Source organism: Plodia interpunctella, chromosome 14, assembly GCF_027563975.2.
Source record: "Plodia interpunctella isolate USDA-ARS_2022_Savannah chromosome 14, ilPloInte3.2, whole genome shotgun sequence".
Taxonomy (NCBI): domain Eukaryota; kingdom Metazoa; phylum Arthropoda; class Insecta; order Lepidoptera; family Pyralidae; genus Plodia; species Plodia interpunctella.
The window spans coordinates 10,180,412-10,196,229 of record NC_071307.1 but is presented as its reverse complement, the minus strand read 5'-3'; the positions used below and the strand labels follow the sequence as shown (position 1 = coordinate 10,196,229).

General features: G+C 41.6%; 2 protein-coding genes across 3 annotated transcripts; both read right to left on the bottom strand.

Moving 5' to 3' along the window:
• Positions 1 to 4,818: 4,818 nt before the first annotated feature.
• Positions 4,819 to 5,972, bottom strand: LOC128675636 (uncharacterized). Its single transcript, XM_053755159.1, has 3 exons — positions 5,832 to 5,972; positions 5,245 to 5,440; positions 4,819 to 5,051 (listed from the first exon to the last, which is right to left on the bottom strand). The coding sequence occupies exons 1-3, from the start codon at positions 5,970 to 5,972 to the stop codon at positions 4,819 to 4,821; spliced, it is 570 nt and encodes a 189-aa protein (XP_053611134.1).
• Positions 5,850 to 14,336, bottom strand: kel (kelch). 2 transcript variants are annotated; one of them, XM_053754745.2, is made up of 16 exons: positions 14,017 to 14,336; positions 13,236 to 13,283; positions 12,422 to 12,597; positions 12,140 to 12,319; positions 11,954 to 12,037; positions 11,653 to 11,832; positions 11,426 to 11,500; positions 10,698 to 10,757; positions 10,107 to 10,226; positions 9,412 to 9,555; positions 8,858 to 8,993; positions 8,353 to 8,485; positions 7,958 to 8,187; positions 7,197 to 7,426; positions 6,661 to 6,782; positions 5,850 to 5,982 (listed from the first exon to the last, which is right to left on the bottom strand). In XM_053754745.2, exons 3-15 carry the CDS (start codon positions 12,575 to 12,577, stop codon positions 6,687 to 6,689), a joined length of 1,824 nt encoding a protein of 607 aa, XP_053610720.1. In that variant the 5' UTR covers positions 12,578 to 12,597; positions 13,236 to 13,283; positions 14,017 to 14,336; the 3' UTR covers positions 5,850 to 5,982; positions 6,661 to 6,686. The 2 variants fall into 2 exon arrangements, with proteins under 2 accessions (XP_053610720.1, XP_053610719.1); XM_053754744.2 differs by having other exon boundaries at positions 12,422 to 12,578.
• Between the last annotated feature and the right edge of the window lie 1,482 nt (positions 14,337 to 15,818).

Sequence of the window (15,818 nt, the reverse complement as noted above, 5' to 3'; positions counted from 1 at the left end):
CATATGTGGTGACAGTTTGCGGCAAGCCGTGAATATGTTTGCGGAAATGTTTCCACATCAAAGGAGGCCGTCCCGCCAGGTTATGCTTGCGGCCACACAGCGATTGAGAGACTTTCGTCAGTTTGACGTCCCAAGACACGCGCAAGCTCGAGGCAGTGTAGGGCTTACTGTAGAGTTGCAGGAATTAATTCTAGACTACTTCGAAGTAGAGCCCCGTGCCAGTACCCGTGAGGCAGGACGACACTTCCATGTGAGCCACGTGACAGTGTGGAGACTATTGAAAAGTGAACAGAAACACCCGTTTCACTTTAGAAAAGTACAAGATCTGCTCCCACAGGATAATAATGCACGAATCACATTTTGTCGCTGGCTGCTAGACAACCGAAACGCCAACATTTTGTGGACAGACGAAAGTTTGTTCACAAGAGTTGGTGTATTCAATATCCATAATGAGCACTGGTGGAGTTATCGGGATGAAAACCCCAGAAAAATAAAAAGACACTCTTTTCAACACCGATTTGGTTTAAATGTCTGGGCTGGCATAATAGACGGACATTTACTCGGACCTTATTTTATTGAGGGCCGTCTTACCGGCTCAACGTACCTGGAGTTGCTGGATCACGTTATAAACGAGATGCTAGATGACGTTCCTCTCGCTTCCCTGCAAAACTTTTATTACCAACAGGATGGTGCTCCTCCACATTTTGCAATCCAAGTGCGTGAATACCTGACCCGCAAGTTCGGTAATAACTGGATCGGGCGTGAAGGTCCAGTAAACTGGCCAGCACGGTCCCCAGACCTAACTCCATTAGATTATTATTTGTGGGGTGATGTTAAACGTTTGGTGTACACTGAAGAAATCAACAGTGTTGAAGTGTTACGCGAACGAATCGTTTCAGCATTCGATAAACTGAAACAGGATTTGTACGTTTTACGAAAACTAAAACGAAATTCTTTACGCCGTGCAAGACTGTGCATTCGTGAAAATGGTGAGCACTTCGAACAATTACTTAGAAAGACTTAGATTTTTTTTACTTAGATTAATTTAGTGTTGTAAATAGACGAATCAATTGTAAATAGGATGATTTCAGCTTTTTAACTACGCCAAAAATACCTAATTTATAAAAACAAAAATAAGTTTTAACTTTTTGATCTCTGAAGAAATGAGGGATAATGTAATAAAAAAATAAAACTAATTAATTAAAAATAGGTATTTCTGTCGGTCCTAAGCCCGTAAAGTAGGAAGGGAAATCTGAAATTATTCATTTACATGCGCTGTTTCGGGTGATTTCGGCCGTGCCAGACGGCCACGCCCACTAGATTTATTCCTATTGCGACTTATGAATGCACTCGAAAAAATTGGTTTATTCCTCAGTGTCCTGTAAATTTAAGTTTATTGATTACTCAGCCTGCGTTATTCTAGGATGTCTCAAATTAAACTAAACTGATTGGTATTGGTTAGTACTATTAGCTGTGTGAATATGGCAAGAATGCAAATTAACACCCTGTATATGTATTTGTTATAAAATATAGTATCGTTGAGTTAGTATCCCATAACACAAGTCTCGAACTTACTTTGAGGCTAGCTCAATCCGTGTGATTTGTCCTAATATATTTATAGTTTCTCTCAAGATAATAAAGAGTGGTACAGCTAACTCCTTCAGGTCATTCATTCCAGACTCCTACCTATGTAGCCATTTATTATTCATTTATTATAAAACATTCATTGCTCACAAAAAATTCAATAAGTGATCGTCTCCAAAACACGAAAGTAAAAACATAAGAAGTTGTAAATGTAGTGTGTAAATGAACATATATGTCATCATATTTGTCACTTAAAAAACCTTAGAATAGAAGCTGGTGTTTTCCCTCAAGACTTAAAAACTACCATAATTAAACCTTTACTTCAAAAAATTAACAAAGAACTAATGCAATATTATCGACCTATAGCTTTAAATTCTATATTTTCAAAGGTTTATGAAAAACATTTTTCTAACCAATTAAACGTCTATTTTGAAGATAAAAAAATTTTGTGTAATGAACAAAAGGGGTTTCGTCGTAATAAAATATAAATATTGTATAATATCTATGATTTTATGAAAATTGTATTAACTGAAGTTAACATCAGAAAACCCATATGCTCTATATATTGTGATATGACACAAGCTTTTGACTATGTTGAACATGACATACTACTAGACAAGCTAGAAGCGTACGGAATTAGGGGTAATGTGTTAAATTTAATAAAATCATATTTATCTAATCGTAAACAGTTAACAGAAATTTCAAAATTCAATCCTAAAACAAAATCGGAACATTACTTATCAACTGAACGTTCTGTATTACATGGTGTTCCACAAGGTAGTGTGCTTGGGCCCCTTCTTTTCATAATCTATATTAACGATCTTCCAAACACTACCAAACATAATATGACTTTATTTGCGGACGATAGCACGGTAACAATAAAATGTAATGATGTAAATGTTTATCAATTAGATATTAATGCAACTTTAACATCCATAATTGAATGGCTTGATAGTAATAACTTAAAGATAAATCTTGACAAAACCAATATAATGTATTTTAGTCAAAGACCGCTTGATTCGGAAAATTATAAAATACAATATCAAGGCCATGTGTTGAAAGAAGTTGATTCAACAAAATTTCTAGGGCTAACTATAGATTCTAAATTAAACTGGAAACCCCATAAAGATGGTCTTAGTAAAAGATTTAGTAGTTCGGCGTTTGTACTATATAAACTCTCAAATGAATTAAACATAAAAGTGCTTCTTACAGCTTATCATGGTTTAGTGGAATCAATACTTAGAGATGGAATAATTTTTTGGGGCAATTCGACGGATAAGGATATAGCTTTTAAAATGCAAAAACGCTGTATTCGCGCAATGTTTAGACTCCAAAGCACTGATAGTTGTCAGCCGTTTTTTAAAGAACACACAATTCTTACACTTCAGTCACTTTACATACTTGAGGTAGCAACAGTTGTGAAAACCAATGCTCATTTACTCCCTCGTCTAGCTGATGTTGTATTGAGGAATCATCGAGATATCTATCGATTATGCATGCACCCATCAAAAACGGCTTTAGTCGGTAACAGCATAGTATGTATGGCACCGAAAATTTATAACAAAATTCCAAATCAATATAAAAGCTTCAATTTAAATCTATTTAAAAAGCACCTCAAGTCTTTATTAACTTTAAATGATTTCTTTAATGATAGACTCGGATAGAATTTAGTGCTAGTATACATTATAATTCTTTTTTTGTTTAGGATTCACTCAAGTAAATTTTACTAATAGAGAAAGAGCAATCTTGCCTATTGCATAGATCAATAAAAAGAAAAAACCATTTTGAGAGCATTAAAGTATCCACCAACACTCTCAAAAATAAAATCACAGAGTATAAAAACAATTTTCTATTATCAATACATCAGCTACAATATTAGCGATAGAGATTCACAAATCTAACAGTTGCTAAGACAGCACATAACAATAGAAAAATAATTACAAAAGATACTATAATATCGATCAGAATTCTTGCTTATAACAGGGTCCGGCGGCTTCGTGGAGCTAAGACATCACGAGGACCGAAACTAAAAAGAACCAAGAAACAATTTTTGACGTATATTTAAACTGTGCCTATACAAATCAGCCACATATAATTCCTATAGATTTCAACCCTGTATCCTGCAAGGAGTCGCGGGGAGCAACAATCATTGCTAAACTAAAGCCACTAAAGGAACAAGTAACATTTGACTTGAGACTAACTATAACAATTAGACCTAATTGAGTATTGAATACGGCTAACGATTGACCTCGTGCAGGATAGGGCTAGAAACGTCCCAATAATATTTATCATAAATGTCGCTACGCTGTTTGGTTTATGCCGCACTTTGGACCGAAACTAGAACATTCTCAAAAATCTCAAGTGGTTCTATTTATGTAAACAAAATTTTGGTACTATTAATTAAAATTATTCATATTAACTAGTTGTCATTTTTATACGGGCTTATAATTTTTATTCGTAATTGGAATTAATAAAAATGATGTCGACATTTGAAAGATCACACAACAATAATGCGGCCATAATAAATTGTGACGTCACCGAGCGACCACTAACACTGCGTCCAGGTCCAGGCAGATACAACTCGAGAGCGGACGATAGTGTTCACTAGAGCTACGACTAATACACATGGTAGGTAATAGTTCGAAGAGTGACGTAACTGGTAAGGTTTACAATAGTTCCATTTTTTTATTTTTAAGCACTGCATTCAAATTATAGAATTCGACAATTCTTTATTAATAATATGCGAGTGCTATTTTATCACTATTTAATCGCTGCTAATAATTTTGCGACTTACATTCACAAACATTATATATTTATTGTATTTTTTAAATATGTAGCATAAGGAATGCTCATTAACCTATCCGTTTGCGTTGTTGCAGGTCCAGGAGACAATGTTTTGTCCTCCATCTCTAGGTGATGTCACCCATCCCTGTCAGTTTGGACACTACAGATTACACTTCCCTGCCTATACTTCTAAAATTTTATGATACTTAATAAAAATACGTTAGGAATGTTTACTTTTAAATGGTAAGGTGCACCGATCAACGTTGACGATTTTAATCTGCGCGCCGACGTCGATGAGGTAAAATGGCGAAATAACGACGTCGCGCGCGGGTTACAGTCAACGTCAGAGTCGACCGGCGCAACGCTCCGTTTGTCGTTCTGCTATTCATTAAGTATTGTTTCCACAATCGAGATTAGAAACAAGAGTCGGCAGTATCGGAGCCCCGTCCTCTAGTCTGCGTCCTCGCGGGCGGGCGGCGGGCGCGCGCGCGGCAGCAGCAGCACGCGCGGCGCGCGGTCGTGCAATGCGCCGCACGAGGCCGCGCGCCGCGCCCCGCCCGGCGCCCCCGCCCCCACCGGCGCCCCACCCGGCGCCCCACCCGGCGCCCCCGCCAGCGCCACGCGCACGCCGCACACGTGCACCTCGCACGCGCGCGGCACGGTGCCCGCGCCCGCACCAGCCGCTGCGGAACACGCACTTTCAAATTAAAATGTTCCAAAAATGTTATCGAGAGTACCTTGTCTGTAAGCTGTTGTTGCTTATTATGTGACCTGTGCTAACCATAGATTGGAAACTGAAATGAAGTCTGTCCCAAAAATGATTAGAAAATTGTAAAGCTAATCTGAAATAAACTGATAATAATTATAAGGACTCACCGTGCGCATGCGCAAGCATCCTGGCCCGGCCGTCGTTGAACTCCAGCGTCTGGCTGGCGCGCGCGTGCCGACAGCCGCGCGCCCAGCGCCACGCCCCGCCGCCCGCCCAGCCCACCGCCCCGCCCACCGCCCCGCCCACCGCCCCGCCAACCGCCCCGCCCGCCTCCACGCTCTCGTACAGGTTCTCTGACGGCGACTGCGGCGAAGTCATACTTCTCATTTATATAGATACTAAGTTGTTAAAGTTATATTCAAAAGTACAAGAAAATACTGTTAGAATAATTATCCATTTTTAGGGTTCCGTTAGTCCTAAAGACAAGGAAGACCCTTATAGTTTCGCTATGGCGTCGGTCCGTCCGCCCGTCTGTTCGCGGTCTAGCTCAAAAACTATTAGTACTAAAATGATATAATTTGTAATCATACATATTAATCACGCTAACAAAGTGGTCAAATAAAATCTTGAAGTAATCAAATTTCAACCAAACTCCTATTTTAAAACCATTAATCACTATTAGTTTTGATTTTCAATTATTTATTTTAATTTACACGTGACTTCAAAATAAGACAATATGGCTATGAAAACTGACCCGATCAGCAATAGGCAGCAGCACCGGTCGCGGGTAATGACCCCGCCAGCGCCCCCCCGCACCGCTCCCCTCACCGCCCGCCGCGCCGCTGCCGCCCGCGCCCTCATCCGCGTAGCCTCCCGCGTTGGCGTACAGATTCATGCCTACGTGCCTGTCGGAAGAAATAACTTTAACACAAACGTGATGAAGACCACCAATGCTTATTATTAAGGTTTACTATTAATCGACTTCAATATTCCATAAACTCAAAATTGACTAGTTGACAAATGTTGTTTTCATGACTATTCTAAAAAATTACTGTGCAATGCAACAGACAAAACAATGTTTCAAAGATATGATAAAAATAAGATCACACAAAACGCTCGCGTCCTACGCAATGACACGAACAAGTGACATCACGACGTGTTTGTTGGATAGCTACATTTAATATTTATTTACTACTGCTATTATAAAAGATGTTATAGAATTTTAGTTTTTTATTATGTTTAAAATTTTATACTTTTTGAAAATGGACTTTCTAACCTTCGTTTAATGATCCAGCTGCATTGTTACAGTCTATGAATTATCATAATGATTTTAAATATCGCTATTTTACCTAGTAGATTATACACATTTTTGACCTCGTCAGCTACCCTATTGTGAAATAATCGTTTTAATTCTAGATACAAATTATTTAATTTTAACAGTTTGGCCCGAGTTGAAGTCGGCGCCGAGTTTACTAAGGTTCAGCTTCAACTTCGATATCAAAAAAGTTGTGGGGATAAGAAAATAGAAATTGTAATGAATCGATAACATTAGTTTCCAGTGTAATAGATGCATGTAGACTCACAGCGCGCGGCGCGGCGCAGCTGGCGGTCACGCGCGCGCGCACGCGGCCGCGCCCGCGTACGAGCGCGCCACCGCCAGCCGCGACTCCAGCATCGTCCACGTCTCCGTGCTCGGCTCGAACACCTGTCGAACACATCAGCTTTATTGGCCTCTATTCCAAGGTGCTCCGGTTTTTATAAAATAAAAATAAATTCAGACTCTTAAAAATATTTCATTGAACATGTGTTTTCATTGAAAACGACAAAAACACTAATCACCTACTATTAAAACACTTAGTTGGGTAGGTAATAAGTACCTACTATTTATAAATGCAAATGTTTCTGAGAATGTGTGTTTGTATGTCTATATAATCTATTAAAGGGTATTGCCTTGAATAACACATAGGGTACTTTTTATCCCCAATTTCCCAAGGGACAGAAGCCCCGGAGCGCAACTAGTTAAGAATATAAAGCATATTTTCAAATGTACATAGCGATTACGGTAGTGTAAAGCGTCGAAAACGAATCGAGTGCAATGTGAACGAAGACGTGGAACAACCTCGACGGTGTCGAGGTTGGCGGCGCCGTCGTCGCCGCCGACCACGTACAGCTTGCCGGCGTGCGCGACGACGGCGGCGTTGCGGCGCGCCGTGCGCATGGCGGGCGCCGGCGCCCAGCCCAGCCCCGCGCGGAAGCGCTCCACGCTGCGCCGCACGGCCGGCCCGTCGTGGCCGCCCACCGCGTACAGCGCGCCCTCCACCACGCCCACGCCCGCGCCCGACCGCCGCGCTGTCACATCAATCACATTGCTCACTACACATCGCCTCGACCGCAGGCGCCGAGACGAGTGAACGTACATTGCATAGTTTGTTTGAAAACTTTAATTTATCACAATAAAAAACAGCAATGTCCGTCAGAACTGTTCAGTCGGTCATTCCAATAAGTAAATATAATTTTATAAGGCAATTTTCGTCATGAAAAGTACACCGACTAAATCAAAAATAATTTATTGTAAAACTTTGGTTCCTAGAATAGAATCATTCCACATGCTTTCCATATCCTTTCGTGAATGTCGCATGAGGCGACTACAGGACACATGGCCCAGGCAGATCATGAGAAACAACACCATTCTCAAGAAGAGTGGTAGACGGCTAGTAGTAAAATTACAGCCGAATAATCAATATTATAAGATTTTTTTACGCTCACCCCGAGCTTCGCTGCGTCACGGGCCACAAGGCAACCGACATCGTAAGAGAGGATAGTAATTAATTGCAATCGTCAGATTGAAAGGAGACGTCGTTAACGAATGATGTGTCTCACCGGACATGTCGGCGACTGGCTCCCAGACGTCGGTGGCGGGGTCGTAGCGCTCCACGGTGTGCAGACACTGGCGCGAGGCGCCGTCGTAGCCGCCCACAGCGTACAGCCGCCCGCCCAGCACGCCCACGCCCACGGACGAGCGCCGCGACGACATGCTGGCGATGGGGCGCCACTCGCCCGAGCGCGTGTCCAGCGCCTCCGCCGACGACAGGCCCGTCGCGCCGTCGAAACTACACCGCATCGTTACGCACCTCAATACAATTATTCGAAATTACACCTGCCGAGCACTCTTTCGAGATAATTTCTGTTACCGCTTAATTTTTTGCGTCTACGTCGAGCCTTAAAATGGTTTCATTCGACGAATATAATAAAGTTTAGTTAATATACAAACGGACCCGCCGACGGCGTAGATGGTGTCCCCGATGGCGGCGACGCCGAGCGTGGAGCGACGCGCGCACAGCGGCGGGCCCGGCGACCACGAGTCCGTCGCCACGTCGTAGATGTCCACGCTGCGCACGCGCAGCGTGCCTGCCACACACATCGGGCGTCATCGGTTTTTGTTTCAGAGGTCTAACAAGACCCAAAATGTGTTATTTGACGACGATTCACGACGATAACACAGCACTATGGTTTATTACGAAAAGCCAAATATAACTTCAAATCTCGAGGACTCTGTGCAGTTGTCATTTCGAACTCGATCGTCGAAACTTTCGGCAATGAAATGCAGCCGACCAATCACCCCGCTGTAATTGGTCGGGATGCATCGACAACGCCGTAAGAAGAAAAGTTTCCACGATCGAGTCGCAAAATGGTAGTCGTCAAGAAGCGACGTCACCATGTGTGAAATCAAAAAGCGTTTCAAATGAGGATCGTAAACGACGAAAGCATATTATAGGTTACCGTTGAACCCGCCGACGGCGTACACCTTGGCGCCCACGGCCGCCAGCCCCGCGCGGCAGCGGCGCGACGGCAGCTGGCTGGCGGCGCGGAAGGCGGCGTCGCCCTCCAGCGGACACAGCTCCACATCGCGGATCGCCTTCGCGTCCGGCAGAACAGTATATTACGAGTATGACGTGGAGTCGCATCGCAATGCTATCTCTGTTTAATCTTATGGTTTACTGATAAATGACATATGCCATTACGTCCACGTACGTATGTTTGTATATAATTTTTTGTTAGTCATAAGATTGAAAGATTGACCGAAAATTACATTATTCTCAAGTTCAAATATCTAAATAATTACTTATTCGCCAAAACTTCTTCTATGGTCGCCGCTTTCAAATCGGAAGTGCGATTTAATAGCGACAAACTTAAAGCAATTCCAAAGAAGATTAACATCAGGCAGGCGACAGATCATAAAATTACAGCCAGATCTTCATTTCAAGGTTTATTGAAAGTCACAGCCAAGTACCTAACTAGAAACAGATAAGAGACAGATTGAAAGAGAATGAGACCTTGGGCGCCTGTCCGCCGACGACGAGCAGCATTCGCGGCGCACGCGGCGGTAGTCGCGGACGCGCGCGGGCGCAGGTCAGAGCCGCCTGCAGCCGCCGCTCCGGCCGCATCAGGTGGAACGACAGCGCCTCGATCACCAGGTCCTGAGCACAAAGGTTACACAATAATTTTAGGATTGCGGTAACCAACAAGGACAATAAAGACCAAGAAAACCTGTAAAATAATATAAAATGAGGTCTATCTGGAGGCACGGGAGTGCCCTCGCCAAGACGAGCCAAGCGAAGCGCAAGGGCACTACGTACCTTTACTCGAAATGTTACGTTGTACTTTTAAACCCTCGTAACTTCGGTTTGGACCGTTTTGCTACCGTCATGTGGATTTCATAGGCCAAGATATACGTTTTAACTAGAATGTAGAGTATGTGAAGTAAGGTCTGGTAAAGTTAGAGCGCATATATCAGGAATCTTGGCCCTATCTGAGATCTTCATACGTTTTGACTAAAGTGAAGCGAACTAGACTCGTCTTGGCAACATTTTTACATGTTTTTGGTGGGATAGTTTTCTCTGTTTACGTGTCACAAACACAGGTTACATCCCTAAAAACCTAGGCATAATTGAAACATTTAATCGATAATGATAAACTTTTAAATATAATGAGAAACGTATTAATCTATCGGCCTTTGTAATGTAGTGACCTTGACCCGGAGCGGCGCGGAGACGAGCGGCTCGGCGGCGGCGCGCGCCACCAGCGCGTCCTGCGCCAGCAGCGGCAGCCGCACGTGCTCCAGCAGCGCGCCCAGCGACCCGCGTCGCGTCTGACACACAAACAAAACAAATTGTTTTTATTACGCTTGCGGTTCATTTACAAAACGGGACGTAACACACCGTGAAAAATAGATCGAAACACGTTGCGGGAATGGGGACCGGGATTCACATATCTCTCCGTTTCACGTATCGGGAAACAGAGAGCGTAGTGCGAGTTTCCAATTCGCTTCTATCGAATTCAAAGTGAGACGCAGCGAACCGGCGAAGACCGTTGTCGTTGCGTCACAATGACACACTGCGATTGGTTAGCTGCGAATAGACTCGATGATGATATAAATAGCAAAGTCGCACGCACACATATCTGAAATCGTAATGAAAATGCTAGTTTCATATAAATGACTGAATAGGTGTTTACGTCTTTGCCTCATTCCCTGAGTCTATTCTGTGTCAAAACTACCAATAAATAGCGAGGGAAAAACGCTACAATATGATAGTGAACAAAATGTTAGTTAAGTACTCACATCAGGGTCATACTGCATCCACCGGATCACAGCGTCTAGAACAACTTCTTCATTTGGCACCTGCGACCAGAACATTATTTCTTTAACAACACTTGCAAGGTCTTCAATTCAATGAATTTATTAACAGTTCATTTCATAAAGTTCGTTGCCTCGGTCACTCACGTGTGCTTATCAACAGAAAAATCGATTATAGTTTCAGTTTAAAACAAAAGCAGAGTGCGACTCTTAAATAAAAGTTGAAAAGTATGGTTCGTTTTATTTTTCTTATTGTGACAAACATCTTGACACGTCTTTTCATAATTTACTGTTAAATCAAAATAAACAATTTAAAAAATACAGCAATTAACTTGCGTGATTCATAAATGTAACATTTTAAATTTGCTGTAACTATAATTTCATTTCCTTGCAATAACATCTAAACATCTGTTTTATTGAATCTTAATTTTATTTTAACATGTTCAAGCAGAACCAACAGCTTGCATTCTTAGAACTAGATAATATCAATGGGATACAAGAAGCCTTAGAGGGTAGGTTCCCGCTGATAATTACAGAAATACTTAGATAAAAACAAATTTAGAGCAATATACACCTGTAGACTACACACATCATCAAGATATTATAAACACCACAAAACTACAATCTAATTTTGAAAGAATTTATGTTTAAAGCGGTTGTATAGCAGATGGTCTAACTTAAAATCTGGTATAGGTTTGATCGCGATACGATACCGTGATGCTGTCGCTGTCGAGCAAGTCGGCCAGCACGTCCGGCGACAGCGCCAGGAACTCCTCGCTCTCCATCACCTGCAACGACAACGTGCGATCGAAGAAAATTAAAGACAAGAGCCAGCGTAGTCGAATGAGATAAATAATTTTCCTACTATAACTTCCAGGCCTAGTGCATACAAAGTGGCAATATAGTTGTAAAAGCCATTTTTTTATCTGAGCATTGTTACCTGTAGCGCGTTCGCGTGGATGTAGTTGCCGGCGGCGGCGGCCAGGTCGGCGCAGGCGTGGAGCTCGGCGAAGGCGCGGATGCCGAGCGCGTTGTCGGGCGCCAGTGCGGCCGCCAGGAAGGCGCAGCACGCGGCGCGGACGCCCGCCGCCTGCAGCAGCGACGACGCCGACAGCAGGCTCTGCCGACACGAAGTGTGGATTTTTTCTCTACACAATAATTCAGCCATTCTTCTATCCCGTGTGATAGAAGAACGGTGCTGATAAAGGTTCGGGTTATGCATCGCAAGCGACTATCGCTACCTGCACGTTATCCTCGGTGATGACGAGCGAGTCTGGCGAGTAGATGTACTCCACGATCGTCTCCAGAGCTTCGGGCTCCACATTCTGCAAGATGAATAAGCAATTGGCTACTTCACTGTAATCTTTTGACGTCAATAAGCGATTTATATCATTCTAAGTTGATTTGAATTAAAATAATGAATTGACCTGTATAGTAACAACGGGTTGCGTGCGCTCGTCGAACTGCGTAAACATCGCGTGGAAGTACGGCGACGCGGCCGCCAGCACCGCGCGGTGCGCGCTCACGCCGCTCGCCGCATCGCTCATAGTGCCCGGCGCCGAGTCGCCCGCGGCGCCGGGTAACATAGCCTCTGTTGGCGCCTGTGCCTATGATTGGAAACATTTTTATTTTCATAGTGAACTCATTCGTTTGTTGGAAGAGATTTATTTACAGGTGAACCCTTAGTGTAACGATAGCACGGTACCGACCACGAGCGTGACGTCGGTGAGCACGGCGTTCGCCCGCAGTCGCGCCAGCGCCGCCAGCAGCGCGGCGGAGTGCGCGGCGCCGGGCGGCGGCGCGTCGGGCGCCGCGGGCCGCTGCGAGGACTCGTCCAGCGACGACTGCGACACGCAGCGCGTCATGCTGCCGGACACGCCACTGTCTGTACTCTCACGTCACACTCAAGGCTTTTTTTATATTCCTATGATCTATATTCAAAGTCCATTCTCAATCGAATTATTTGGTGGATAATGGGAATGACATATAAACAAATATCAGATCATCTTAATAAATTACTTTACTGCTTGATGTAGATGTTATGCCAGCAGACATTCAAATCTATTATACCAATATGTACACTCGCAGCTAGATATGTTTGGCCTTGGGTCAGTAACTATATCTATTCCAAATTTCATAATAAACTGCTCCGTGGTTTAACTGCACAATCGAACCAGGCAAACTATGTCATTTAAATAACATAGTCTAACATACATTGAAATAATTATATTTGAACAGTAAACATAACAAGGAACTTGGTATCTAGTAAATATGTCCTAAACTAAAACATCCAGCTTGTATGAAACTGGTTCTTTTCAGTATTCAGTGAAAGCTTATTCAAACATTCTTCTTCCTCTTATTATTATGTATGCTAGAGTGATAATTTCATTATTATTTAATTGTAATTTTGTGTTCTAAGTTAATGGTTAAATTAACAGTAATTTGGCACAATAGGCATTGATAACATTAGCTATAATTTTTTCAAGTTCTGTTGGTTCTTTGATAAATACTTTCATGACTGACCTGTATCGACCCCGATCTACGTCCCCGTCCCCCTCCACTGCTTCCATCCTAAAACAATGTAATGTGTATGGATATATTTTTTTTTATTGAATAATAGACAGGCAGCTTCTGCAGCTGACATGTCTATTTCAGGCGGCAATGAAAATTTTATAGGTAGTCAGTTACATTTATAATAATAATAATATGCACTATATAATAATAATAATATTTATAATTATAATAATGCACTATGTTGGTTTTAGACAATATGTGAGATATCATGACAATATGTGAGGTATCAGTTTCTCTCCTTGTATTATTCCCAAAATAAATCACACACAAGAGTATTGATTTTGATGACAAACAAGTTTTAAAGAAATCTCTGATAACATAATACTAATATCAATTGACCATTTGTTATCCCCAGTTAATTGTTCAAGCACAGCCGTACAATAAGCACTACAAGGTGGAGATCCCAGGTGAAGCAAGGCTCTGGACTCCTTTGAGATTAAATACCAAAACAATAATTTAGGCAGTTATTTTATGACTTGTATGTAATTATGTATAAATAGTGACATACAAAATACAAACCATAGTTGAAAAGGATTAAAGAACTTTTAGAATATATTCATTATATTTTGCAAGTTTGTGCAAAGAAAGCACCTTATAAAAACTTGTTCCATTAATCTAAGTCACAGCATGGCTAAGCAAAATTGCAACATAGACTCGTTGGCCTTCACACGTACTTTAATAGAATTTGAACGTGTAAACAAACACGTAAGTAAACACTAGACTGACTTACATCGCTCGCTCGTGGTCTCCCTCCACGTTCCCGTCCATGCCGGGGGCACCTCGAGCATCAACACTCTGGCAACAGGCACGTTACTCACTCTCCTGAACCGATCAGTCTTCTCTTAGTGTACTGCCTTCAACAATACAAAAAAGCTTTCGCCTTCTTAGTGATTCTATAAAGACTAGTCACAAAACTTAACACAAAAACTTATTTTTCACACAATAAGAATAAAATCGTGTTGGATTGAATAATTTTTATTTGTTAAATTCCAAAATATTTTATAGATATGTATGGTAATGTTTTCCTTCACAAATCAATGACTTGGTTGGTTGACAAACAAGATTGAAGCTGACATTGACAGTTAGTTCGAAGACAATTTTTGACGCAAAAGAATATAAAATACGATGTGTAATTATTACACACACCACACATAGATTAACAAATCATTACATCATTCAAATGAGATAGAATTCTCTGTTCTCGGAAACCTCCCCTGAGAATCCCCTCAGAAAAATTCTCATAGGAAACACGGGAACCAATGTTCCCGACATTCGAACATCGATTCGGCTTATCTTATGTATGACTATCGCCTAAGTGTAATTATATTTTACTATTAACTTTTTATCGAATGTATATCACTATTTTTCACTTGTTCGACCCTTGACCAATCTTAACAGACGTTCATAGGATTATTTAGTACTAGTTTCGTATTTTATAGTTTATAAGGTTGCAACTGGACGTGCATTTTTACTCGTGGGTCCCAGCGGAAGACCAGCGTTGTTTACCTCGCACGGGGTAATCAACATATGCTGAACTGGGTCCTTTTCAAATTGCGAGCACAATGTAAAGTTTTTTTTATTTTTATTACCTAGTTTTAATTTTATATATGTCTTGTGTTTGTTTTTTGAATAAATTAATTTGAATTTAAATTGAAAATATTACGAAAAAGGGTACATTGCTAATAATTACTATGCATTATGTTCCTACTGCTGGAATGGAGAGTGCGGAGTCCCTACTTCCATGGGAGATGATTTCCAGGCAGTGACGTAACACAGCAAACTTGCAAGTTAAAAGTATAAAGTACTTACCTACCTACTTTCCGCTTGTTCTACAGAGCTGAAATATTCCACATCGCTTCTATTTCCATGACTATGCATTATGATAAGTAAGTACCTATAACCTGTTGGTGTATCTAGGATCGGCCCCTAACGAGGAAACAGTTTACTGAGCGGACATAATATTTTTCAGTACTTACATAACAAACAAATCACCAAACAAAAAATTCATTTATATGAATTAACTATAGATTATCAACTTTTGGGGTTTTAAAAACTGTATTGCAAGTTAAATAAAATCAATAAGCCAGGAGAGATTCCCACACTGCATACAGCATGTCACTTCAACACTGCATCTTGTTGCGATGCTCTGAAGTGACTAGCCAGGGCTACTCTGAATACAGGGCGAGAGACTGCTACGCCGGGCCTCACCTCACTTCACTCAGTATCAGCAATCTGCTGTTCATTTGTTTCTGGTTCATACCGGAAGGGAGTTTCTTTGGCAGTCACCATATTTTGCAAACGAACGGCTGTTCCGATCCGGTTGACTCGGTTTTGGTACATACCTAGGTATTTGGCAGGTAGATACCTACTATGATTTTACCGTTTGTTTATTGACTTTTATAATCTTTAATAATTAATCCATAAACAATGAGATGAAATCGTAGCTTCTACGTACAATACGAAAGGCTGCTTATTATTTATTTCATTTTAAAGGAGGTAGCATAAAATAACATAAAAGATAGCATAACACGA